The sequence below is a fragment of the Acinonyx jubatus genome, chromosome A3, assembly GCF_027475565.1.
Source record: "Acinonyx jubatus isolate Ajub_Pintada_27869175 chromosome A3, VMU_Ajub_asm_v1.0, whole genome shotgun sequence".
NCBI lineage: Eukaryota > Metazoa > Chordata > Mammalia > Carnivora > Felidae > Acinonyx > Acinonyx jubatus.
In genome coordinates this window covers 33,906,161-33,934,070 of record NC_069388.1, presented here as the reverse complement: position 1 = coordinate 33,934,070, position 27,910 = coordinate 33,906,161, and the positions used below count along the sequence as shown (strand labels likewise).

The 27,910-nt window shown below is 37.8% G+C and overlaps 1 protein-coding gene across 3 annotated transcripts in view; it reads right to left on the bottom strand.

Moving 5' to 3' along the window:
* The window catches only part of PLCB1 (phospholipase C beta 1), a 695,548-nt gene that overhangs the window by 163,101 nt on the left and 504,537 nt on the right, over positions 1-27,910 (bottom strand). For all 3 annotated transcript variants that reach the window (XM_027069591.2, XM_027069592.2, XM_027069593.2), the window contains exons 10-11: positions 19,452-19,598; positions 8,334-8,491 (exon numbers count right to left, since the gene is read on the bottom strand). In XM_027069591.2, the coding sequence (XP_026925392.1) occupies positions 8,334-8,491; positions 19,452-19,598 (305 nt within the window). The remainder of the gene's footprint in view (positions 1-8,333; positions 8,492-19,451; positions 19,599-27,910) is intronic.

The window sequence follows — 27,910 nt, the reverse complement described above, 5'->3', positions numbered from 1 at the left end:
TCATTCCATATGCCCAAGACTTCTCCAGTATATTCTCTACCTCCCTTAAACAATGCATAGCTTTCTTGATATCCATGTGAGAGAGCCATTTCCCTGGCCGCAGAGTATACATAAGACTTTCTAATTCTGTACTACATTTGCATGTATCTTCTGAGACGAATTTCCCTGTACGGAGCAAAAGAATCACTCTCACTGTTTCTTAGAAGTGAATTCACAGATTGCCTTTCATACATTATCAGTTTAACTTTTATGATAGTTGATGCCATCAAAAATAAGTGCACTATAAATAGCAAGCAACACCAAGACTTGAAATTCTTGATTTATTTGAGCAGAAACTTCAGATTCAAACAGGCTTGCATCTGAATCTTACTTCTTGGCTTTACAAACTGTGTGACCTTGGGAAAAATGACTTAATGCCTCTGTGTATTGGCTTCCTGATATCCTGATATGTAAAGTGAAGGTGATAAGCCTCTGTCCACAAGCTTGTTGTGAGGATGCAGGGAGAAAAAGGAAAGGACCCATCTCATGATGAGCATCTATTCTCAGATCAACTCAGGTTACTTACCTTGCTGGTGCCTCCCTCCTTACCTTAAACCTTCCCTCTTAGACTCTTATTAATACAAATAAGAGTTGCCATTAAATGAGCATTTATTAGGGTGCCCAGGTGGCTCAGTCAGTTGAGCATCCGGCTTTGGCTTGGGTCATGATTTCACAGTTCATGGGTTGGACCGCTGTGTCAGGCTTTGTGCAGACAGGGCGAAGCCTGCTTCGGATTCTCTGTCTCCCTCTCTCTTTGCCCCTCCCCTGCTCATACACACACACGCACACACACACTCTCTCTCTCTTTTTTAAAAATGAAAAAAAAAAACATTTAAAAAATGAGCATTTATTATGTTCCAGACACATATTTTAACTCATGCTGTAAGCATTCTCTAAGGAAAACATTATCCACCATTTTACAGATTGTAAAATGGAGGTTCAGAGATATTAGCCAATTTGCCCAGGGTCACAAAAAGGAGAATCCAAGAAACCCCAGGAAAATATATCTGACTCTAGACTTCATGCTCTTACTATTGCAGTAACTCTCATGCAGCCAATGATCTTAACCACCAAAGATCAAAGCTGTAAAAAGAACTGCAAATAGATATTATAAAGAAAGTAGGTGTTGAGTGTGAATAAAAAAGGAGCTAGATTTTGTTGATTTCATAAATTTGGCCCCATTGTATCAGTTAAATGCAAAACATATTAGAGCCATTCTTGACTTCTCTCTTTCTCTCATATCTTCTAATTCATCAGCAATCCAGTCCCAAATTTATCCAGAATACAATCACATCTCAGCACATCTACCTCTATCATCCTGACCCCAAAATCTTTGCAATAACTGCTGTTGTAGATTTCATCATCATTACCACAGAGTCACTATCCTTTCCTGTGAGATCTGTTGGCAATAGACATGGCCATGCCCTTTGTTTTGGCCAGTGAAAAGTGTGTGAAAATGACCGGCTGAACATGGTATCTTTAAGAGCCATCATGTGATTCTGCCATTTCTCTTTCTCCTCTGCCATGAGCCCAGTGATATTACACGTTGGGCTCTTCTTTCCACATGGATTGCGGACAATATTCATCTGAGCAACAGCCAACATCTAACCTGAGTGAGAAAACCACTGAGTGGCTCTAAACCACTGAGATTCTGGGGGTTCTGTTATTGCAGCAAAACCTAGCAGAGGCTTCTATGTTTACCCCCTACATTACATATCACAGCCACAGTGATTGCTCTTAAACATGAGTCAGATGATTTTACTCCTTTGGAATAAAACTTTCATTGGCCTTCCATTTCACAGAGTGAAATCCAAATTCCTTATTAGATCCAGCACCTGCTATCTCTCTAAATTCACCACATTTCCTTTCCCATTGCTCACCCAGATAAAATCCATTGATCTTTTCTTGCTTTTCCTCAAATACACCAGGCATGATTTTATCTCTGTTCATCTCTTTCATTTATTTGTCCATCTCTGTTATTTCTGTTAGGAACATTCTTATCTGAAAGCAAAGCTTACTCCCTTATTTTTGGGTGGGTGGTCTTTTCTCAAATGTCATGTTACTAAAGTGTTTTTCCACCACCCTGCTGAAAATAGCATACCTTAGTCCCCTCTTTCCTTCAATACTTACTTATGTTGCCTTAAAGGGCATGTCTCCATGTACCATATTGTGGATTTATTTTTGTCTATTTCTTTCCACTAGACTATTAAGAGCATTTCTTTCCACTAGCTTCTTGAGAGTAAGCACTCCGTTTGCTCCATGACTCTGTTCCTAAGGCTTAGGAAGTGCTAAGGCATATTCTAGACACTCACTAAATATTTTCAAATAAATGAATGAATTCTTAACATTCTTAACAGAAGAGAAGTATCATTTATTTAGTTGTGTTCCAATTCAGTCTTCTATTGACTATTTCAGAGGTCAGCATACTTTCTATAAAGGGTGAGAGAGTATGTAGTTTAGGCTTTGCTGGCCATATGATTTTTATGGCAACTATTCAACTCTGTCTTTGTAGACTCAAAGCAGCCATGGATGATATGTAAAGCACATATGGATGTGCTTATGTTCCAACTAAACTTAACTCATAAAAATAGGGGGTAGGTTGAATGTGGCCTGTGGAAGGTAGGCAGTCAACCCCTGGACTAGTGTGATCATTGGCATAAGCAAAGCTTAAAATCCAATGTAACCACAGGCAAATCTAATTTTTATTAAAGAAGTTTGAATATTCATTCCATACACAATAGCTCAGTTAACTTGAGCAATTTCATGGCCAAATTTCCAATCAAGGTTGAGTGCTGCATTACAGAAAAAAATCTTTCAAATATAAAAGTAAATAAAAGTGTAATCAGTCTTTGATAACTTTCCGAGGATGACTGTTGCCTTTGGCTATTTGAGAATCACTGCAACTGCCTTCGTTAATGAAGGTTGATTGTAGAGTGGCCCATCAGGTCAATTTGGGCCAATGAGAGTCAGGCCTGAAGGTGAGAACCCCTCTCTCTTAGGGTGTTTTGCCTCTGGCCAAGGGCCTGTCTCTGTTTACATTTGACAAATGAAATGTGAGTGTTTTTCTGGGCCTGCGACTTGTGAGGACTTTGTGCCTCCCTCCGGCTTCCTGGCTCCCTGGGTCTGGTTCTCTCTTCCCACAGCTAGGCTGCTGAGATGACCTGAACCACAGCTGGGCTCTGGGGGTTCCTAGACCATCCAATCTGCCTCCTATTTCTCCTCTTTGCCTGCCTCAGACATCCTGGTCTTGTGCCCTTGACTTAGGACACCTTTCTCAGCTCCCACTGGGCTTCTAACAAAGGCTGGGCTGTATTTAGTTTGAACTTTGGGTTTCTTCCTGGAAGTGAAGTGAATACCAGGGGTTTTGTGTGGAGGCCATCTACAGCCTCTACCATAGCAGCCTTACAAATGACTTCACTAACCCCCAACCCTCACCCTGATTTATAAGAATTCTTTGCATATATAATACCACAACCATTACATTTATAGAAACAAAAGTTAAAGTGTGGCCTTTATATTTCAACCATAATGTCAATATCTGACACTTACAGAGCACTCACTACTTGCTATACATGGTTCTAGGCAATGTCTGTGTATTGAGTAGGGTCACTGAATGCGTACAACAACCCTAGAAGGTAAGTGCTATTGTCATTTCCATTCTGCTCCTAAGAAAGAGAACAGGTCTGACAGGGGAGCTTCTCCAAGATCTTGTGGCCAGTCCAAGGGAGAGCTGGTATCTGAACCCTGGCACCAGCTCCAGAACTGCATTCTTAACTTCTACAGTCTCCTTTCTCTTTTCCTCCCATCCTCTCCCCCTCCTTCTGTCCATCTCTCTCCACCTCTACCATAACTTTAGCCACCAGCTTAGGAAACCTTTTTTGAACCTTCAAAGCCAAAGAAAACATTTACTAGATTTCATCTAATGATTTTAGCTGGGAACACCTGAAAAATCTCGAAGTTCTTCTATAGAACTTTCATTTTTTTATGGCTTTGGAATATTTTGTATGGTGTGCATGATTATCAAGGATGAGAAAACCAATCATAGGCTTTAAGTTTTGTTCTTACATATGAGCTATCATTAGTGGACACTGGATGTGAAAGTACCTTACTGCTCAATTGCTCCTTATTGAGCCAAAACTGTTTTCCAGGGACTTCTAACACTGGATTCAATAATCTATAAACCATATGGCTCAATTACTAACCTCCAGTGGGGAAAACTGCCCGTGAAATCCTTTATCCCTGACAGACAACAGCAGGATGTATTTGGATATCCATTTTATGTGAGAATTTACGTAGCTGTTAAATTGCATCCGAAATTATTATTTTTCTCAGAGCTTTATTTTCAGAAATGCTCGATTTAACCACATACTCAAATTGAACATATTTTCATCATCTATTTTATCACATTACCAACTTTTCCATCTTATACAATTGCTGGTAACACAGGCACTGCCTGAGGGGAGAAAGAGGAGCAGTTTGGGGATGAAGGAGCCCGGGGGTGGTGGTGGTCAGTGTGGGGAGAAAGAAGATTGAGTGGGAGCACAGAGAATGCAGGCCAAGTGGCGAATTATTATGCCATGACCATCAGAAAGGCTAAGGCAATGAGGCAAGGAACTAGAACAGCAGATATATGAGATAAATAATAAATAAACCTGGAGTGCAAAATAAAAAGTCCTCCATGAAGACACTGAATTATAGCATGTCCTTTTTCCCAGAACATAACCTTTTATTTTGGCCCATATAATAAATAAGCAGTAAATGCCAATAGGAACTTTTGCTTTTGGGGATAGATCACACAGAAGTTTCTCAGATTACATAGATTGAGAGCAGATAAACAGTAATGACATAAAAATGATGAACTTTTGTAATCAGTTTATTTTGCTGCTGCAATATGTGCTTTGGCTACAGAACACAGTCTAATTGCACCATGAAGGTCAAGTCCAAATAAATGGGATAGCTAAAACTGGCAAACATTTGGAGAATCTTTTCACTGCCCACCAATATATCATACACGGAATGTCACACGTGAAAATGGAGAAAGACCAAATTCATTTATCCGATGAACAGAGGCAAGGAAGAAAATAGAAAGCTGTGCTGTAATTTGTCTTTTTGCTTTGGGATGGGAAGATTCATTTTAAAAAAATACACATTTATCGAGCACCTACTATACGCCAGATTCTTTTCAAAGTGCTTGGGACGGATCAGGGAACATAACCAAGAGTTCTATCTTTGTGGTGCTTACATGCTAGTAGAAGGAGAAAGACAATGAACAAAAAGCATAATCATTAAGGAAATTAAGCAGAGTGGCCGGAGGGGATAAAGTGCCACTTGGTAAATAGAAAAAATAAAGTGGTGGTGGGGAGTGTATCAGGAGTGTGGGAGTGGGCAAGGTGGCTTGTTACGGTACTAAAGAGAGTAGTCCCAGTATGCCTCACTGAGAAGGTGGCATTTGAGAAAGACTTCAAAGAGGTAACAGGTGAGCCATGCAGATACCTTGGGGAAGAACATTCCAGGAAGAGGCCAAGAACCTGTGCAAAGGCTGTGATGTGGGACTTGCCTAGCATGGTCAAGCAATAGCAGAGCCCAGTAGAGTTGTAGCCAAGTGAGTGATGGGGAAAGTGGTAATGGGGGATGGATCACACAGGATCTTGTCCCCCATTTCTCTTTTACCCTTTCTTACAATGTCACATACACAGTGGTTTCTTGAAAAGCAGCCTACCTACCAACAATCATGCAGAGCAGGCTGGGACTTATGGTGAGGCAAGTGGGGGGCCTCAGGGCAAAATGTAAAGACACACTCATTGTTAGGTGCCAAGTCTGCATGTACATGACACTGAGAGCAAATGCTTCCTTAAATTTTGCATGTGAGGTACCTCACGAGTTTCACCCCAGTACTACCTAGTCCTGATTCAGAGAATTCCTGCTCTGTATATTTGTGTACAAAACAGGTTGGCATCTCTACTACCCACAGCCATACTAGCCTACCCACCACCCACCCACCCACATCTCAGCAAGATTAATCTATCCTGCAAATGTGCATTAGCAGGAAGCAGGGCTGGACAAACCAGCCACCAGGGAGATGAGTTTCCTGCTCTCTTTGGTCATTCCCCAACCCCAACTCTGGCAGGCAGAGAGAAGAAGCAGTATTCTGGGCTAGATTTTGTTTTCTAGTTTCTGTATCTGTCAGAAAATGTGTGGATGTGTTTACTTCCAGAGACCACGAAGAGATGTCCAATAAGCCCATGATTCTGGGGTTATAGATGTGACTGAAGAACCACTTGTATAGACAGGTGCATAGGGAGAGCCACTCTAAGCCAACTTAATGGCTGAGATCAAGAGGCCAATGCTCTACATAAAATAAACATGATTTAAAATGTGACTGGTGTTTATCTACATCCCCATCCTGGAACTCAATGAACCTTGAGGATTATAAATTTTTAAGAGTATATAATTGCTCCCCATATGGACTCTGAGGGGACTGTGGGCAGGGTGGTGGTGGGAGGGCCCTCCTGTAGTGGTTCAGTGCAGTGACTAAGGCCTTCATCCCTTAGCACAGCAAAGGCTCCATTAGGATGTGTTGTCTCCATTCCCAGGATTATGTCCATCCATCAACAGACAGATGAGCCCAAATTGCACTCACTGTGCACCAGGGTCATCTGTCCCCCAATTTTCTCAAAGAGCCCAACCAGGTTAGGATTGGATCTTAGAGAGCTGACAAAGGACAATGGCAGAAGCTGGGAGAGTGGGGGATTATGGAGATGAAACAAAAACCCATTGATTTTTCTATTAAAACCAAGAGAACTTAAGAGTTCTCCCTTTCAGGAGCAGATACAAATTTAAAGATTTGATCAGAATTAAGGTCACTCTCATATTAAACTTTGTTGTAAAATTTAGTGAAGGGTGCTATTTATTTCTAACTATTGTATTGTAGCCTAAGTTTAAGAAATCATGAAAAGTCAAATTCCCTAGACACATCATAGCAAACATATTTTAAGGTGCTAATGATATCAATTCTGAATGCATTTTTTTACTGTCAAATATGATACCTTTGATTAGTAAATCCATTTTTCTCAATCAAAACCTGGATATCCCTTGAAAATCTTGCTTCTCTTTTGCTACTCTCTTTCAAGTGATAGCTGTTTATTTTCTCACATCCCAGGTGTCCCGGGGCTAGACACTGGAGAGTGAGTTTTTTGTTTTTTTGTTGTTGTTGTTTTTACCCCCAATGCTACTTTTGAGTTTCCAGTTCTCATAAGACAGCCCAACCAGCTTTTACCATTTCCTCTCTTGTGCCATCTGCTGAGCTCTCTCTCATTCAGCAAAGACTTTGGCAAATGCTTCACTGCCTTCTTCGTCCAAAGCTTTGTCACCAATCTTAGTGACATTAACATATAATTCATCCAACATTTTGGTGTCTCAGCACACTGACCTCCCCGTTCTCAATGGCCTTGTCCCCATTCTTCCTTAGCTAGCCACATATTTGCACTGTTTCCTTGGTTGCTTAGGGCAAGGGTTAGTGACCCAGACTCAGTTCTGCCCTGAGATCCAGTTAATGCAGGCATGGGGCTCATGCCTTGGGAGTTGTGCCTTAGAGGTTGTCTTCTGGCCCTTCTTTTCTGGTTCACTTCCAAAGAGGTGAGAAGCCTGAGTCAGTAAAAAAACACATGTCCCCTACAGTCCATATACCCTTTTCCCAGATGGTTCTCTGGGTACCTAGGACCCCAGATTTTGTCCACCCAAATGATTCCAAGCTCCTGGGGATGGCTCTTTGTAGGGGATGTGAACATAACTTGGATAATTTGGCTTCTGTGCCCATATGCATGAATATTAGGCCCTTTATGATGTAGGATGGAGCCATGTGTGGAAAGAGAAGGGGGATGACCAAACATACCCTCATTCCTGCTAATAAGAATGGCTGAAGTTCCTTATAAAATACAGCTGTAGTTTTGCTTTCTAGATAGGATTTATTACGATACACAATCACAGGATTATTTCTGCTTATTGACAGCACCCAATCTATAGCAAAACCTTACTTTCTTGAATCCTCACCCAAATCATCTAATATAAGCCCAAATCCTGTAAGTCTTCTCTATGGCAGTACTTCTGAGACACCACAGTTCTCCATGACATGATGCTAATTACCCATAAATGCACTGCTAAATTTTAGCCTCTGAAATTGCAATTAAGTCCATGGGCTTAATTGTAACCACTGGGACTTTCTACCTTAGGAGGCTTTATCCAAAAGGGTTTAGGTCTCTCTAGCTTCTTCTGTTTGAAATATTCATTCACTCTACCTTGAAGGATATTTCAGTTGTCATGGTGAACCCATGGGTGATGACTGGTTCCTCTTCCGCAGTCCGTCCTTTCCAGCAGTCCAACTCCACACAGCGACAACCAGACAGGAGCACTTGGCGATACATCTCAACAGAGGAATTTCCAGCCAACTGGCCAGCTGTAAAACACCAACAAAATGATACTTAGACTCCTACAAAGCAAGGAAGACATTGGTGGCTTCCTAGACAATCTTTTCAACAGTGGGAGAAGAAGGAGTTCAACAACTTGTGTGGTTATTCTCAACCTTCTGTGTCAACATACTGTAAGGTAGTGGCATAATACCAAATGTAATTGTGGCTCCCTAGCAGTCATTTTAGGGAAGAGAGAATAGAAGGAGGAGAGCAATGGAACAATAACAGTAACTGCTTACCAAGTGCCAAGTGTAGTTCTTCAGATTTTACATGTATTACTATATTTAATCTTCATAAAAACCTCTCTTGTATAACTACCTTTATTTTTTAAATATTTATTTTCAGATAATGAAAATGGCAGAGAGTAGGATTATAACTTCACAACTCAATCATTTAAGTCTGAGTCTTTAAGGCTATTCTGTTGTATAAATCAACCTTTCTGTCATGTTTGTCCAAGTCAAAAATGTTTAGAAAAGCTAAGCATTCTCTTTTCAAAAGTGAAATGAGTTTGTAGGAATAAATTCAAATTTAACAAAAAAAGTGTAAAAGGTTTTCTCTAATAATTATAAAGCATTAATAACAAAATAATTAAAGAAGACCTTAAATGCAAAGATAGTCCATGTTCATGGAACAGAAGACTCAACATTGCTAAGATAGCACTAGAACCCAAATTTATTTACAAGGTCAATTCCTATTGAACTCCTACTTGGTTTCTTACATAAATTGACAGGCTGATCCTGCAATTTCTATGGAAATGTAAAGGACCCCAAATGGCCAAAAATCAGAACAAAATTTGAGGACATACATTTCCCGATTTCAAAACTTACTTGCAAAACTCCAATAATCAAGGCAGTATGTTGATGGCATAAGAATAGACATAGATCAATGGAATAAAACTGAGAGTACAGAAATAAACCTTCACATTTATCCTCAAATTGACTTACAAGGGTGCCACAACAATTCATTGCAGAAAGCATCATATTTTCAAGTAATGGTGCTAGGACAACTGGAGAGACATGTGTAAAATAATGAAGTTAATCCAACCCATCTCACATCATATAAAAAAATTAACTCTAAGTGGATTAAGCTCCTAAATATAAGCGATCATACTATAAAACTCCTAGAAAAAAAACATAAGGCTAAAACTTTGTGACCTGGATTAGGCAATGGTTTTGTAGATATGATGCTAAAGCACAAACAACAAAGAAAAAAATACATATACTTCATCAAAATTTAAAACCTTTGTGAACAGAACTGAAATACTCTAGTAAAGTGATAAGAATTGTAATAATCAAGGCACTTGAGAAGTCTGAGGGCAGGAGTGGAAGCCAAACTATTCCTATTTCATTTAAGTAGTTATTGGAAGTACTTACTTCTTGATAAGTTTTTTTTTTGAAAATTTTTAATGTTTATTCATTTTTGAGAGAGAGAAAGAGAGAAAGGGAGAGAGAGAGAGCGCTTACGCATGAGTCGGGGAGGGACAGAGAAAGAGGGAGACAGAATCCAAAGCTGACTCCAGGTTCTCAGCTGTCAGCACAGAGCCTGATGCGGGGCTTGAACTCAGGAACCACGAGATCATGACCCGAGCTGAAGTCCGATGCTCAACCTACTGAGCCACCCAGGGGCCCCTTGATAAGTTATTTTTTAAAAAATTAATAATAAATAACTTTTGAGACAGGCCGACCATCAACACACAATGGAAGCTTTGGTTTTCCACATTAAATATTTTCTCTGATTTCTACTCTATAAGTCTCCACCATTTTTTAAATAGTTAAAAAATGACAAACTGATGAAAACAGTCAAAATAACTTTGAAATAGACAAGATCTATTTCAAGACAAGATCTATGCCCAGGGAAAACATACAGGACAAAGAAAATGGGATAAGCCTATTGGCTTAATTTTATTTTTATATGCATGTCACAACACTCAAACATCAGCATAACAAAAGGATGACAGTATTGAATTCTATAGAGTTCTAGTAAATGCATGAAAGGCTGATTAAGTAGGTTTTCATAATCACTTTTCTCTGCTGGAAAAATAGGGCATTTTAAACACACAAATGTCTTTGTGAAGGAAGAAATGCTGACAAAATATTCTGGAAAGTTCCTGATGCTAGATAATCAATTTGCCATTTATAATTGCCTGAAAGTTTATTGTAATAAAGGTTTTGCTGCATTAAAAAATGGGGGTGGGCAGTGACAGTGAAGGAGAAAAGACAGTTATTTATATGATTTTTAAGCTTAAGGGAGGCTGCTTTAGCTAAAGAAAGTGAAGAATGCAAATAATTATTGGATAACTCATTAAAAATGCTAGCTCCTGCAGAAAATGGTATGTTATTAAAGAGTAGAGAAGATTTTATTGTGTGTTATCTAGAAAATTGTTTAAATGTATTACTGACTATACAATACCATTACACAATGTGCAGGTTCTGAGTCTATTTCATGAACAGTTCACTGAGTGTTACTAACTTCAGGAGGGAACTTCCCTTGGATACATGAACTAGATAAGATTTAATGGTAGACTTTAGTAGATAAATACCTCAGTCACACTAAAGCTTTCTGTTATAAAAGTTACAAAAAATTTCTAGAAACATTTCTTTGGATTTGCATGCAAAAAAAAATTTTTTTTTTATCACTGAAAGAACAAATTAGCTGGTATTTGATGTATTTTTTGAATGTTAATCAGTTAATGTTTCTAAAGACCTGGTAAGGTATGGGGTTGGGTTTGTCAGATGCAGAGGAATCTGAACAAAAAAACACCAAAGAATGGAAGATGAGAGGCAGAGAGAGAGAGAGAGAGAGAGAGTATATGTGTCTATGTTATGTTTATTCCCCAACAACCTAAGCCCAGAAGAATCCTTCAAAGTTCAACTTGTTCAATCTTAAAATTAATAGTCTTTATTAGAAATGGAAGCCTCCCAAAGAAAGCATATTTTTAGAAAATTCACACTTACCCATAATTGTTCTATTCCTTGGAATGCATTTTAGGTTCCCTGTGTGTTTTCCTTCATTTATGGAGATTTTTCTTCCAAATATGTATATTAACATTCTCCATTATTTCATCTTTTTCTGCCTAAATCCTCAAAGCTAGTTTATTTTTCTTCCCTAACATTCCTAACTCCTCATTATTATATCCCACCACCCATTTTATTTCCATTTGATTGCATCCAATAAAATATAGCTTCTGGGCCAGGGGATTGCCTGGGGTTGGGATTAATGATATGTCATGAGTCACTCAACCCTTGTTATTTCTGTAACTAGTATCTGACATCATCTCTGCCTAGCTGTGAATACCCTCTGGAGTATATTCCAAGCCCATGATTGAACTGGAGAGCTGAAGCTCCATCTCAGTTCAGTTCATAATACTGCCCCAACTCATAGCTCTGTAACTTCTCACTTGGCTGCATTCATTTTGGTCAGCTGGCTACATTCACTTGTGCTTTGTCTAGGATTACTCAAGGCATCCATGGATTGAAGAGATCAGAAAATGGAAAATAACAATCCTTCTATTAACATAGCCTTCTGAGAAATTGTCTATGTTTATAGTTATCATTATGTATTGTCTTCTTTTCAACCTCTATGGCAAAAAATTTCCAGAATGTGATGCATTTGTTAATTCAGTGGCCTTCTTCCACAAATATGATCTTTTTCTATAAATGGAGACAGGAACCATTTCGCCTTTTGCTTTCAATGCTGTGTCAGCCGTTCAAGTCACCTAATTCCACAGTTACAGTTGAGAAAACTGTCCAAAATATAAATTCTATGTTATTCATCTTGACCATTTCTAAGGGCATCCGTTTGATCTGATGTCTCTCCCAAAGTGTCTGCCTCTTGCCCCAGGGAGACCATGAAGCTGTCTTCAACATGAATCCAATTGTGACAAGATGGCTTAAGTGAGAAAGTGGGGAAGCAACTTTCAGTATATGCCTTACTGACTATAGAAGCTTCACCATCAGGGTCTGTGCACATTCTCAAACATGTTCTCTATGAGAGGCAAATAATGGTTCCTGGGGATGCACAAAGGACACTCGACATGTTCCTTACCCCTACCCATCTGGGCAGGTAGGCAAGTACAAATAATGGAGAAGTTCTTAAGTGCCAGGGAGTTTAATTCTCACCCCAATCTTACACTTAGGTTGCCCTTTCTTTCTCTTCTTTCTCTTTCTCCTTGCCAACAGAATATTCTATTTAGGTTCTGGTATGCTTCATGGTCCCCTCCTCAGCCCTGGGGTAAATCTTAATTCTTCCTAATCATTCACAATACTTCTGTGGTCCACGTTAGTGGTTAATGTAGGCATTGCTATGTGGTGTATAACTCTGGGCTGTATCTAATACAGCATAAAGGAAAGTCTACTGGGTAGGGGCGGGAGACCTCACTCCCACAAAGGGCCGTAAGACAGACCTTTGCCCTGTGCCCCATGTGGATCTTATTTCATAGGGAGGCAATGCTCAGGGTGAACAGGGATCTTGCAACCATAAGGAGAGCAAAAAGATAGAAAGTGTCTGGGTTTCTGATGACATCAGTGAATTTCTAATTTAATCAACCTCAACTACTCTGCTTCTGGACTTCTTGCTGTGATTGGTAATAAATTCCTTAACATTCAAGCCATTAAGTAATTAGTATCTTATTACTAATGGCCAAAAATACTCTGGCTGTTTCAATTTATCTTCATTTTACAAATGAAGAAACTAAGGCTTAGAAGAGTTAATTTACTTAAAGGGAAATTTAAATGCAGTCTGTTTATTTGCTAAACATGATCTTTTTCCATTCTGTCACCAACTTTCATAGGTTTGTGTGTGCTTTAAACCAAAAATAAATTACAAAAGGTTACACATGGTAAGGGTTAAAAGAGTAAGAGAGATGGAAAAGCAGAGAGTAACACTCAGTCTGGGCTGGTAGTGGATAAATGACAAGGGTAAATCATTTATAGAACTTTTTTGCAGCTCAGAGCATATATGTGAGGAGTTGAATAATTATTTGATACATTCAATCAGGTGTTTTAATTCATTGGAAGATAACTAAAACCTCAAATCTAATGTGTGTGTGTGTGTGTTTTTTAAGCTGAACGGAGATGTTAATTTTTCAGAGACATAACACTTTTCTTGTCCATGAATATGGAGCCATTATCTCCCAAATCGATTAGAGTACAGATTTATGAAGAGCTGAAAAAGTATAGGTTGAAATGAGTGCATACTATACTGAGAGAATTTTGTTTTGAGCCATAAGGGTGGGTTCCTCAAGGAAAAATAATAATTTAAAACATAATCACTACTTGATGTACTGCCAAGACTATCCAAAACCCCATGAAAAATGACCATCATAATTAAAAACCAACTCATTCTGTTGATGTGCATACACTTCTTTCAATGATCCCATTTATTTTTCCTTCTGGGCATCCTGATGGTCAACAGAAGGGCAATAATGAATAACGAAATAGACATAATAATAATAATAATAATAATAATGCATTTCTAAATTGATTGGCTTTCATATTGTACATTTAACTTTTATAGTTCCTTTGAATGCTCAAAATACAACATTCCAAATATCAAAATTCTCTTTATTTGAATTTAGACCAGCATTCTCAGGAATACTAGTTCTTAATGTGCTCCAAGAAAATAAGTAAGGTGGTGACAGTGGGGGAACAGGGTTGATCATAACCTTAATGATTGTGCATCTGTAAGCTTTTTTCCCGTATGTTCAAAACGTACTGTAATAGGTGCCAACCTTTGTTTGTACCTAGCATTTCTAAAACTCATTTGAATAGGAAAACTCCTTTTTCCACCAAATACCCTTTATATGAAATAACATTTCATAGAAAAAGTTTCTACTTGTTCTGGAAATGCCTATAAAGTATAAGATCTCATTTCCTAGGTATTGATTTTAACATTTAATTGGATTTTATTGGGTTTTACTTTGGTTTCAACTTTATTTTGTAATATTCTTAATTGGCTTTGGGAAGTTTGAATTTCTGTATCATCAATGTTTATATCTTACCCAAAGTCCTCTGGGACAGTTCTACATTAGGTTTGTCTATAATTAAAGTGAGGATACTAATAATATCATATGAAGTAAAACCAAATTCTCAAAAGAGAATTTCAGACAAAACATCCAGAGCCTGTATTAGAATTTATATGTAGATTTTTTTGTTAACTATGGGGAATCTTCCTTAATTCACCTGTAGGAAAATGAAAGACTTTTACTGGTATTGGGATAAAGGAACATAGCAAATATGTGGATTTATATAATGCAAACCTCAGTAAAATAATGTACAGCTCAGAAAAGTAAGCAAGACACAAAAAACCTGTAAAGATCATAACATGGTTTCACATAGATAACATAGCTTTAAAATCTGAATATTCGAAAATATGGGAATTCTAATACTACTTTGGAAATTAAATAATTGGCAAGAGACCTGGTTTACTTGGTCAGAAATCCTGTATATCAGATGGTGGTGATCTGAGACCTTTGTACTGCAATTTGGAGACAGCTCTTTGAATTCTTTTTTTTTTTATTTTTTAATGTTTATTTATTTTTGAGAGACAAAGAAAGACAGGGCATGAGCAAGGGAGGAGCAGAGAGAGAGGGAAACACAGAAGCTGAAGCACCTCCAAGCTCTGAGCTGTCAGCACAGAGCCCAACGCGGGGCTCAAACTCATGAGATCATGACCTGAGCCGTAGTTGGGACACTTGACTGAGCCATCCAGGTGCCCCTGAATTCTTTCTTCATCAAAAAGTAGAGTGGACCCTTCTCTCTCTTAGTAGCTGAAAGCTTCAACTTCTGATAACTATCAACCATTAATTTGCTGACACTCAAAAACCAAGCCGACACAACAAAGCCAAATTCTCTACCGCATCTGTACCTACCAAGGTATTCAGAGGTAGGGCAAATGAGTGACTGGAAGAAATTCAGTAGACTAAAAATCCTTGGTGAAATGCAGTTAAAAAACATCCACAAAAAGGAATTACAGAGAAAAACTGAACAGTATTTTGTAGTTTTATAGTTCCTATTGATACTGAACAATTTTCTTGGAGCTATTATTTTGTTGTTAGTAAAATAAGGGAATTAATTACATAAATTTGATAGGTATCAAGATTGCTAAAGGAAGCACAGTTATAGAATCAGGAATTTAAATACATTGGAAGATAGGAATGAAGACATTTATATGAACTGGCACAGTTCATAAACAAATGTATCTTTTCTTACTTTGTTCACTGAAATGGTCCAGAGACAATGTTCCATAGTGCGGGGTTCAAATTGCTGTTACCCAATTTTTTTTTCCACTAAAAGGAACCAGAGGTCATTCAGGGGAAAAGTCTGATTTCCACGTGTAGTGCAGAAAGGAACAAAGTAAGCCTGGAAGATCTTGATGTGCCAGAAAGCAAGGACATTTTCAAAGATCAATGGGTTGTGTCAAGAGAATATAGAAACCAGCCTAAGAAATGTTTCCATTGACCAAAGCTGAGACAATTCGACTATCAAAAAGAGTACAATGGCTGTGGTTGGTGAATCTACATAAAATTTAAAAACCATAAGTCCATAAAGATAAGCAGAAAGAGAAATTAATGTCCTCGGAGAGAAGGTAAAAAGGATATAGACTATATCTAATCAGTCTTACTATTCCATCATTTTGCTACCATTGCCTCATTTATTATATGGCAAATAATATAGATACTAATGGATGTAAATACATCAGTTGAAAGGCACTTTTGGAGATAAGAAGGACTATTGCTAAAATTATTGCATACTGTGACTTCCAGGCAGATGAAACCACATATAATGTCCAAAATTTAACCGAATGTATATTTACATATTTTTAAGAATCTTGTAGTCTTAAATGCAAGATTCCATCATGTGTCAGTATTTACAGTTATATTTTTTAGGATGCTATCAAGTGAAAGATTTAGACTCTTTTTTTGTTTTAAATGATTATTTATTTTGAAAGAGAGAGAAGAGAGAGAGAACGTGAGCTGGGGAGGGACAGAAAGAGGGAGACAGAGAATTCACAGACTCCACACTGTTAGTGCAGAGCCCGATGTAGGGCTCGATCTCACAAACCCTGAGATCATGACCTGAGCTGCCATCAAGTCAGACGCTTAACTGACTGAGCCACCCAGATGTCCCAAGATCTAGATTCTTAATTTGAGGTTCTATTGACCTCCTCAAACTTGGATGAGAAACCAAGATTACATCTTTAATCTAAAATTCTATGTTAAATTTAACAATCTCTTATAAATGCAGTACAAGCAGAACTGTGAAATTATAGATATTTTCACATCCTATTCCATTATTGCAAATAGTCACATCATATTATTTATACTAATCTTTAAATTGTGCTCATTGAAATACATATTATTTTATCACAAATTTGTTTTTTAATATTTGATAAAAATATTTCATTGGAAATTATCTCCTTAATCCTATATACTTTATTTTATGCAGTTAATACTACTCTTACAAGGGTCCATAAACTTCACCAGAATGACAAATTGGTCACTGGTACCAAATAGGATTAAGAATCCCCTGAGAAGATAACAAATTAAAAGTATTTTGACACTCTTCCCAAGGAGGACTATGGTCTATGTTTTCTCCCTTTTAATCTGTGTAGGTTTGTGACTGTTTTAACAAATAAGAAAGTGACAGCACAGAACTTCAGAGGTGATGTACAATAAGGCAGTTAAGCTTCCTCCTTGTTCTTTGGGACACTTGTTCTGGCAGCCATGACCTGCCATGTAAGAAGTCCACCTACCCCGGGGTGGCCATGCTGTGAGGAAGCCTAACCTACATGGTGAGGCTTCTTATAGGCAACTAGGTCAGGAGTCCTAACCGAGCTCAAGTTCCAGACACGATGGTGGGGAAGCATCCAGACCGTTCCAACACCCAACGTGTTCGCATTATCCCCAGGTATTTATTTGGCAGCTGGAGCTCAAGACACCAGGAACGAGAGACAAGCCATCTCCTCTGTGCCCTATCTGCATTCTTGACATACAGAATGAGGATGAAAATAATATGGTGGGTGTTTTATGCCACTGAATTTTGAAGTGATTTGTTATGCAGCAAGAAATGACAAAAATAGAGTTTAGGATGAGCCAAACATGAATCTCATTACTTTTTGGCAGGAATGTCTCCTAGTAGATAATGTCAGTTGAAATAAAACAGGCTGAGAGTAGCCTGATAGCCACTCAGTTTTTATGAAGAACATACAAGTTGCAGTTCAACAGGCTAGAACTCAGACTATCTGGTTCTGATTAGATGCTCTCAGAGTATACGGAATAATCCTGGGAACAGCCCACTCTAGCTGTCTGGAGGCTACTTTGCTCTCTCTATAGAAGGATCATTTCTATTCTAAGCCATTTTTTCATCAAGTGTGGGATACCGGGCCAATGCTGCATTTGATACCAATACAACATACATTTGTACTGGGATGGATGGATCTCCTTAAGGAGTTTAGATGAAAGAGCTGCTTATTTGCCGTATAACTGAATCCTGTAAAATTCTCTTGGACACCCATGAATAATGCCCGTCATTATGTTCATAGCATCACTGGTCTTCCCTGCAACACAAACCGCATGCCCCTAGACAATGAGCCATGGGCACATCAAAACCTCTCTCAAGGCATGGTGGGCATCTACAACTTATACGTATCAAATGAGACCCCAGACTTCAGGTACATTGTGGGTCTTAAGGTCTGGCTATCTTCTATTAATTTGGGTGAGGACTGTCTGAAGTAAGATAGTGATATGGCTTTTTAAAAAGCCTTTTTTTTTTAATTAAAAAATTTTTTTAAATGTTTATTTTTGAGACAGACAGAGAGAGAGATAAAGCTCGATCAGGGGAGGGGCAGAGATAAACCAGGCTCCAGGCTCTGACCTGTCAGCACAGAATCCCCCCATGAGGGGCTCAAACTCACAAGCTGTGAGATCATGACCTGAGCCAAAGTCAGATGCTTAACCAACTGAACCACCCAGGCACCCCTGAAAAGCCTTTATTTTTGTAACCAGTAGATTTTTTACAAAGTTTTTTCAAGGCTGGTATTTAGAAATCTGCCATATGGAAAGTATTCTTCAAGAAGTGTATTTTGATTATACAAATGTTTTTAGCTTTATTAAAATCTGTACTTATTAAAATGTTAATTTTAAACTAAGTTGAGGTGATATATATATCTTTAATTTTTTTCTGTTTAATAATCTACTAAAAATATGGCAATGCTCAATTTAGGATCACATTTGGAAGCACATTTGTTTTTTCCTTCATTATTATAATATTTACAATGAAGTATAGATTGTCATTCAGGGGTAAATTTGTTTACATCTAAAGCCCCATTGCACCTTGAGCAAAATTAGCTATTTGCCTTGAAAGTAAATTATTTATGCTTTAGAAATTTTTCTGGGGCCCATGGGTGGCTCAGTCGGTTAGGCATCTGACTCTTGGTTTCGACTCAGGTCATGATCTCCCAGTTTCGTGGAATCAGGCTCCGTATCAGACTCTGCGCTGGCAGCCCAGAGCCTGCTTAGGACTCTTTCTCCCTTTCTGCCCCTCCCCTATTTGCGCTGTTTCTCTCTCTCTCTAAAAATAAATACACTTAAAAAATCTTTTTAAATAAAAGAAATTTGCTGTATATGAAAAGAGTCCAGAGAACTAGGTAGTATTGCCAATGGTTTGAAGTCCACTAAAGAAGGAGGTCAAATCCACAAAAATTCCATTGGCCCAAAGATATTAGACAGGATACATTTTAGAAGACTTAAAAACAGGAAAAGATATGTTGTGAAGAAATGATATTCCTCTTACAGGCAGAGCCTCTGGTCCTGGAAGTCAGTTCTCAGAGGCATCTTACATCCAGGAAATGAAAGAAAACACGCCTTCCCTTCTGATCAACAGAAAGTAGAAGTTGATGAAATTTGGTGAGATTGGCTAAAGTCATTGTCAAAGAACTGTGAATTCGTACCTGTGAGGTAGGTGTTGTGTGAGGAATTGATGAAATAGTGAGAAAGGGGCTGAGACATATCTTCATTCAAATCCAGTTTCTCAGGCGAAACGACTCCATTTTCTTCTCCACTCAGATAGCGCATAAAGCCATCCACTGATATCTGTCCTGGAGGAAATGAAGAGTTAAGAAGAATGTGAATGTGTTCTTTTTATGGGTTGCTGGTATCATGGTGCTTTAACTTTTTTTTTTTTTCCAGAAAACTCTGGTAGCATCCAAGGTAGAAGACAGTAGGCACAATTGCATTTTAGCATGGATAACAGTCATCAAGTATTATGTCATTGCACTACAATTATCTCCCAATGCCACAGATAATAGAGAAAAAGGTACTTACATGAGTCTCACTGACTTTCAGAAGATTTAAATACCTAAACACCAATCTTTTGTTCTTAAATTAAAAATGGTTATCAACTTTATGAATGGACATCAAAATGTTATGAGTGCTTCTCTCTGGGTAATAGAATTAGGATTGAATTTCCAAATTTCCTATTATGAGTATATGTTACTTTTATAATCAAAAAAGTTATTCAAGAATGGGTATATTATTTAAAATGAGGTGGAAGTGTTTTCAAATTGTGATTTTTTTTCTCTGAAACATAAAATATAGATGACCACAAATGAGTCTTTCCTAGGAATAAAAACTCAAATGCTCATAAACAAGGAGGTCTTTAAATTTCTTATTTAGAATGGCTTTACTTCAAATGGAAGAAATATGACTCCCACTTTAGTTTACTCGGATCTTATTTAGAATTTTGCTTTTGTTGTAACCTTTCTGAGATGACTGATGCTAAATATTGAGATAATTCTTTATCTTTATTACAGTAATCTTTATGGAATTCCCAGAGAGGTCATCTTCACTATTTTGATCATTACCACAGTTTATTTCTTCAGCCTTAACAATAAGAGCCTCAAAAACCCCAGCACATTTGTGAGTAGTAGGGACACTGCTTGTAAACATTGGAGGGTAGCATTTCTTTCTTCTTGCTGAAAGAGTTTTGTATTAACATAAAAGTGGCATATGCTCACTGAAAAAAAATTAGAAAAAGAGATGAGCAGAAATAAAAAGTAAAACTTTTCTGAACGAGTCTAACTCTTTCTTCAGAACTAGGTGCTGTTAAAATCCTGGTGTGTATGCCCTCCAGGAAAACAAAAAAACGTGTGCGTGTGTATGTGTGTGTGTAATTCTTTTATGAAGGTGCAATCATTTAGTAATTAGACTGACCTTAATTAGATTTAGTGACCTTTGTCTTAGCTGAACAATATGTTAGAAACATTGTCATGTAATTTATAATATTTATATTTTATGTGTATAAGGTATGTAACCATAGCACGGCTAAGTAATCTTTCATTGTCATTGGATGTTAAAGTTGTTTCTAATTTTTCACTAGTATAAATAACTTTGTGCTGAATACTCTGATAGTTAAATCTGTGCACAAACTCTTACTTATTTCTTTAGGATGAATTCCCAGGAATAGAACTGTTGGTTTAGAGGCTATACCCATGTTTAAGCCTTTTTTTAGTACACATAACCCAGTGTGCTTTCTTTTCAAGTTCTAGCAATTTACTCTTTCACCAATGGTTTTTCCTTCTCTTTACCCCTATCCAAACCCATAAGTACAAGCATGATCTCTAATAATTCTAACATTTATTGATTTGAACAATACTCTTGAATGATAAAATGTTGTGTGCCATCCACAAGTGACAAAGCTAGTTTTGACTACTGACCACAATGTAAATCTTTTTACATCCAATAGGTTTCTCAAAGTAACTGATGAGTACTTTTCTCAATTCTGGAAAAATTATAGCGAAACTGCCTTTAATATTTCCTAGGAATAAATACATTTTAAAAGTAAATTCAGTTATTGGTTGTTGGTGAGTGAAGCTGAGTTTTATGAAAAGAAAAATCTCCTAAACAAACTGAAATAGGAATAATTTTTTGCACTATGAACTTAATAAAAATCAGCTCTAATATATACTTTGATATGTTAAATAATGACAAAAGGAAAAAGTGTTAAGTAGGTCTTATGCATTAGAAATGACATAAAGGTCAACATACTGGTATGTTTGTGTGAATTTTAATAGATGCCATAGTTTGTACCATCAAATAAGCATCAACTAACAAAGAAATTGTTCCAATCATGCTACCATTTATGAAAATATTTTGGTTACTGCTCTTGAAGCTTCGTTTTAAAATTCATTTATGATGAAATGCATATATCCTTTCAGACTGGTTTCATTTTGGAAACAAACCAAAATCAATGCCACTTAGAGTCAAAGCTATTCCAATAGACAGTTTAAAAAAATATTTTGGAGTCTAGAACTCATTTAGAAATAAATATTAAAAAAAAATTAATTTCTTCATATTCTTCCTTTTTTTTCCCTGTGACAAGTCCATCTTGGCAGCTTCTCAAACTAATGCCCATTTCTCCCTCCCTCCTTCTCTCCTTTCCTTCTTCTTTCTCTCATTACCTTCCACTTTGTTACCGTTTTGTTTAACAAAGATTTATTGAACATCTGCCACGTGATGAGTACACAGAAAACTGAAGCACAGCCTCTGCTTTCATAGAGCTCATGATCTAATAGAAAATAAGATCATTCACACTTTGAAAATCAGGCATGAGCTCTTCCAAAGCAGGGTGTGCCTTGATATCTTTGTCGTCCCTGGGATCTACCCCAATTCTTTGTGCACAGTAGGTGTTATATCAGTCTTTTTATTTTGCTTATTAGTGATTCAAAATAGGAAATAAATTCATTTGAAAGTGGAAGATCATGAAGGATAGAATAATTTTGATTCTTTTATTTGATTAGGTCAAATCATATGAAATTGCTAATTTTGGCAATTTTAACCTATGCAAATGACAATTTCATATAGCTCAGTCTCTAACTACAGCTATTTCTCAGAGGACACGAGTAAAGGCAAGTGTCTTTAGGGGCCCAGGAAGGAAAGTAATGTGACCAATGGAATAATGTGTGCACCAGGGAGCCGTGGAGTGTGGAAAACTCACAAGTGTATGCTCCTTCTGAAGGCATGCAAATGACAGCAATATAATGTTGTGTGGCTAATCAAACCACTTTTATGGTGTTGGTGACTCTAAGGCTGTCAGTTTGTGTCTGTTACCTTGCAGGAATAAATATCCTTTGGCCCGATCAGCAACTTTAAGGAGCAATTAAAACAAAACACACCAATATGGGGAGGATGACTAATTTTAACTTTAGCATCAATGCCCATTTATTGTGTCTAGTGCCTTCTGGGCATATGTTGAGAAAAATTCTGAGCCATGCTTCTCATTAATTTTGATGTCTTTCATAGGTGCAAGACAGAGAATCTTATATGTATAAGCTATATATTTGTTATTCCCAAAGGAGGATATTATAATTAAGGCCAAGTTATACTTTAAAATATGCCAAAGAACATGTGTCCAAGTTTCATTTAATTCATTAATGAGAAAGCCAAGAAGATGGCAAAACTTGAATCTCAAAGAAGGCTGTGAGACACCAATGTATGCACACATGTGTGTGTTAGCACATCACCCAAACAAAACCCCCAACAAACCTATAAAACCCCCAAACCAAACTTATAAAAATATTGTTAAACTGAATATAAAGCTGGTTAATATTCTATAGGTCAAGCAAACATAACCTTTGGGTTATCTTCTTTACCTTTACAATTTTACAGGAGTTGAAGATTTTAACATAATTTTTTAGCTTAGATTTAAATCAATAATAGTAAAAAAAAAACAACAACCCAGAGTTGGGTGAGTCAGTATTTGTGAAGATTATTTACAATTAATTATATTAAATAATTTAAAAGTTCCCAGTGAAGGAATTTACCTAACCTTGAATAAGAACAATGAAAGAGTTTGGAAGACAGTTCAGAATATTATTACAGACTGCAGGTGAACAGACACCTGGGAGCAACTTTTCAACCCCAAAGCTCTGCGTTGCTAATAAAGAGCAAATGTGGAAGACTTTTGATGCACCAAATGACTAGGCAGACATATGTCAAAGTCAAGAAAAGTCAATGAAATGGTAAGGATAAGGAGTAGTAGGTTTATAAGTTGTAAAGTGTCAGCTAAGGGATCAGCAATTCACTGGGAAAAATGCAGATGTTTTTGGCATAATGAATTAGCTTAAAAAATACTTCTGACTAGTAAAAGCTTTGGGACAGAAAACAGACTTTTAAAGGATTTTTCTTTTTGCATATAACCTATAGCTGGATAATTGTTGTTGCTATTGACCTAAATGTATCAGTCCTTTCTCCATCAACCTTGCACTATTTTTGCAAAACTGCTTACATTTTTTTCCTGGTATACTGAGGAGCATAGAAAAAATAAAAAACCTTGAGAATTAAGCTAGGAAACACTGTTTTTCTAAACAAATTAGTAACAGAATAAGAAATCTAGCTTCCAGGAGCACCTGGGTGGTTCAGTCGGTTGAGCGTCCAACTTCAGCTCAGGTCATGATCTCACAGCTTGTGAGTTCAAGCCCCGTGTCAGGCTCTGTGCTGACAGCTTGGAGCCTGGAGCCTGCTTCAGATTCTGTGCCTTCCTCTCTCTCTGCCCCAACCCACTCGCATTCTGTCTCTGTCTCTCTCAAAAATAAATGAAAACATTAAAAAAATTAACACAAAAAAATCTAGCTTCCATTTCTGCCAGCAGTAACTGATAAGGGGCAAATTCCTCAACCACAGGATGGGTAAACTATACAAGCTCTTAAGTCTCTTCTTCCCATAAATTCTGAGTTCCAGTGATTTAATATATTAGGGATGATTACTAGCTAAATCAAAAACAAACTGTCCCATATTAGGATGACATTAGGAAACATCAAACTACAACTAAAAGCAATGCTACAACTTTCTGGAATAAAACCAAGAAGATAAGTCCAGAAGGATAAGGCCAGCTTACAAAGCCTACAAATAAAGCCCTTTACATATTTTCTTGTTAGAAGACTGGTATGTTTCCAATTGGATATGCCACTCATATAAGTGTATGTAGCCTTTGAACCATTCAGAACCAAAGTAGGAAAAATTGAAGTCCCTTAAGGAGCAGGAAAAACACTGCTCTATGAAGCTATTTTGTTCAGAAGTTCAGGTGTTCAATGAAAAGGGAAACCAGTGATGCAAAAGTGAAAAGATTGGACTTCATTGGGGAGAAACGATCTTGAAAGTAATAAAAGAGGCAAGTGGCATGACAAAATGATGGTCCCAGTGGCCATTTAGAGGTCTTATAATTCTTCAGCAATATCTTTGCTGCAAAGAAACTGTCATGTGGTGTTGCACAAACGCCATGGCCATCAACTGTTGCTCTGCCTCCTTCCGCCTCCTTTGAAGCATTTCATGAACTATCTCTATGATAATTTCCTCTGTTCTCTCTTTCTGGAACATTATTTGGTCAAAGTTTGCATTTTAATACAACCTCTCTCAAATTATTAATTTTGTTTCTTTGTTCTACTTTCTGTGAGATTTCCTCAGCTTTATTTCCAATACTCTTTTAATGTTTTGTTTCTCCTGCCCTTCTTTTCAATCTAAGGGCCCTTCTAAGGGCCAGTTTGTGTTCTCTGGTATTTCTTAAAAAATAGCATTGTGTTCTTTTTTCCATAGTGCAATATGTTCTGTTATCTTTCTAAGGATATAAATAGCACATGTGTAATTAAAGTTTTCTTCTCACTGTTTTCTCCAAAGCTACATTTTCCTTATTTCTACTTGAAAAAAAAGTTTTTCATTTGTCTAGAAATTTTTAATTTTCTGTTCATATTTCAAAACGGTAGACTACAAAGTTTGACTGGATTTTTGAATGCATCTGGATAACTGAGTATAAACTTGAAAATAAAATATCATTTCAGAGAGATCAGTCTTTGTCTCTTTGGAGTGACTGCTAATGTCAATACTTTTAGGACTTTCATCCTGGGCTGATCAGAGTCCTGAGAGAAGATCTATTTAATCACTTGCCAGGAGAGTACAGGCCTGGATATCAGCCTTCCAGAGCAAATGCGGAAAGAAGGCTGGAGAACTCAGCACTCAGTACATTTATGATCACTTTATCTCCTTGCTTTCAAAATTGTAGCTCTGCCTTCACCTGGGACTCTCTGTTACCTCATCTCCAGAGAGTAAATCTTTAGTCTTTATCCAGGGAGGAGTTCCGACTATCCCTTAAACAGTAGTCAACCTTATTTTAGGCTGTACTCCAAAACCTACTTCCAGAGGAACCTGACACTATCAATTTTTAAGACTTTTAAGGTTTCATAGAATAATGCAGATTAGTCCCCAGCTTTTTACATGGCAGATGTAGGATAGGTTTCCCCAGTCTGTAATAGCAATAAGCATATAACTAGCTGCTGACATTATGTAATTATTGTCTCTTAGCCTATTGTCTCCACCCTTGCCAGATTATGCCTTTAAAAAAAAAACTCCTTTAATTTTAGTGTAGTTTCAAGATAATTTAATTTAGTTGAATATATTCAGACCATCATATTTATCCTGATATTTCATGAGTTTTCTTTTATTTTTTTTAAAGTTTATTTATTTTAAGAGACAGAGAGAGACAGAGAGAGCATGCACATGAGCAGGGGCAGGTAGAGAGAGAGGGAAAGAGAGAATCCCAAGCAGGCTGCACGCTGTCAGCACAGGGCCCGACCCAGGGGTCCATCTCACAAACCATTAGATCACGACCTGAGCTGAGATCAAGAGCTGGACGTTTAACCAACTGAGTCACTCAGGTGCCCACCCATGATTTTTCTACTACACCAGACTGTTAAATTTATAAAGTCAGATTTCACATGCTTTGCCCTTTGATCCTAGCATTTTTAGGGAAATCGAATCAGATGGGAGGAGCTGAAGGTCTTCTGTCATTGACCTATTTTGCCGGGTCAGAGAGTTATCATAGGCCTCCCTGGTTTTCTCTTACTTACATCTTTCTAGTGAAGAGTAAGCAGTGACCAATATCTCACCAGAGAGGGTGCTAGATGGGTAATTTGTCAGTTGGCTGTTCCTTGCTATATCTTTTCCCAGGTAGAGTGTTATCAGAGTCACAGAAGCAGTCTTAGCACTCAGGTACTTATCAGGCAGAAAGGTGCTTGGTCCCCTTTGCTTCTCTTGCCAACCTCACAAGGCTGCTTGTATGGAACAGGTATGTTAATGTATGTAAGGAGGTTCCAGTGTCTACATGCTTCTAAGGCAGTCATTACGGAGACAAGCCAGCCTTTGATTTTATGGGTGCCAGTGAATTGTCCAACTCCCCTTATGGTGGTCATGGGATGTGTTCCTCATAACTTAATTCAATCAGAAGAAAATACATCCAGATTTAATTTGATGTCATGTAATTCTTTTTCCCAAGTCTCTCATGTAAAATTATAATTTGAGTTCAAAGCACTGCCTGAGAAATTTTCTGATTAAATCTAAAAAAAATTTAAGGAGACTTCTAGAACTAAATTCTAGGGCACCTGAGATAAATTACATATTCAATTCAGGTGTAGTTGGGAGTATTCAGATGAGATATTTCCTCTCTTCCTTTCCAAGTCCTCTCACTCTTCTCCAATACAGTAGGAACAAAGCATTCTAATTTTGCCTCAGGGAAGGGAGGGGTGGCAGGGGAAAGGATGTTTTTTCTTCTTGGTTCTGAGGGCACTCCTCTACTAAGACTTCCTTATCCCAAGTCTAGGGGAAGTTCCAGACAAGTGTGTCCTGAAGAGAAAAGGTTGTGGCTCCTTTCCCAGGAGGTGTTCCTTAAAGTTCCAAGCCCTGGTGTTCCCCAGTGGCGAGAAACAGCAGAAAAGTTTTATTTTTACCCTGTCCCTCTGCCTAGCCCCTGGCAGAAACACTAATTAGATGGCACTAAATGTCTAAAGCCATCAAAATAGACCACAAAGAGGGGATTATGATAATTCAGAATAGGGCAGATCAATTCTTAAACAATAGAAGACTTGATTCTTCATTACATTGCATTGACAAGTCACCTGCCCTGTTCAATACAGGGCCTCTTAGCCTCTTTGTTCAGCCCTGGTAGAATTTCTTTTTAAATTCACAAGAAGTATATCTGAAATAAATCCATAAACCCTCATATTCTACCTATAAGCTTATGAAAGTGACTATCGATAAGGTCAGTTACCACAAGCTGATGTTCCCCTGTGCCCTGAAACTGCTGAGGTTGGTGGTGAGTCCTCAGCACCACACTGTCTCATGATACTTTACAGGAGCTGCATGACCAGAGGAGAAAAGTACAGCAAGGCATGCTCAGAAGCTAATCTCTAGAATTCATGGCACATTACCAAGGTGCCTTGAAAGTCCCGCCGTCAGGCTCTTTTCTATTCAGTATGTGTTTTTTACCAGGATGGTGACCTTGGAAATGACCCAATCATGGCATCAAAGCACTGGCATGGAACTGCTCCTGAGGTAGTCCTAAAAGCAGATGTAAGCTGGAACAGCA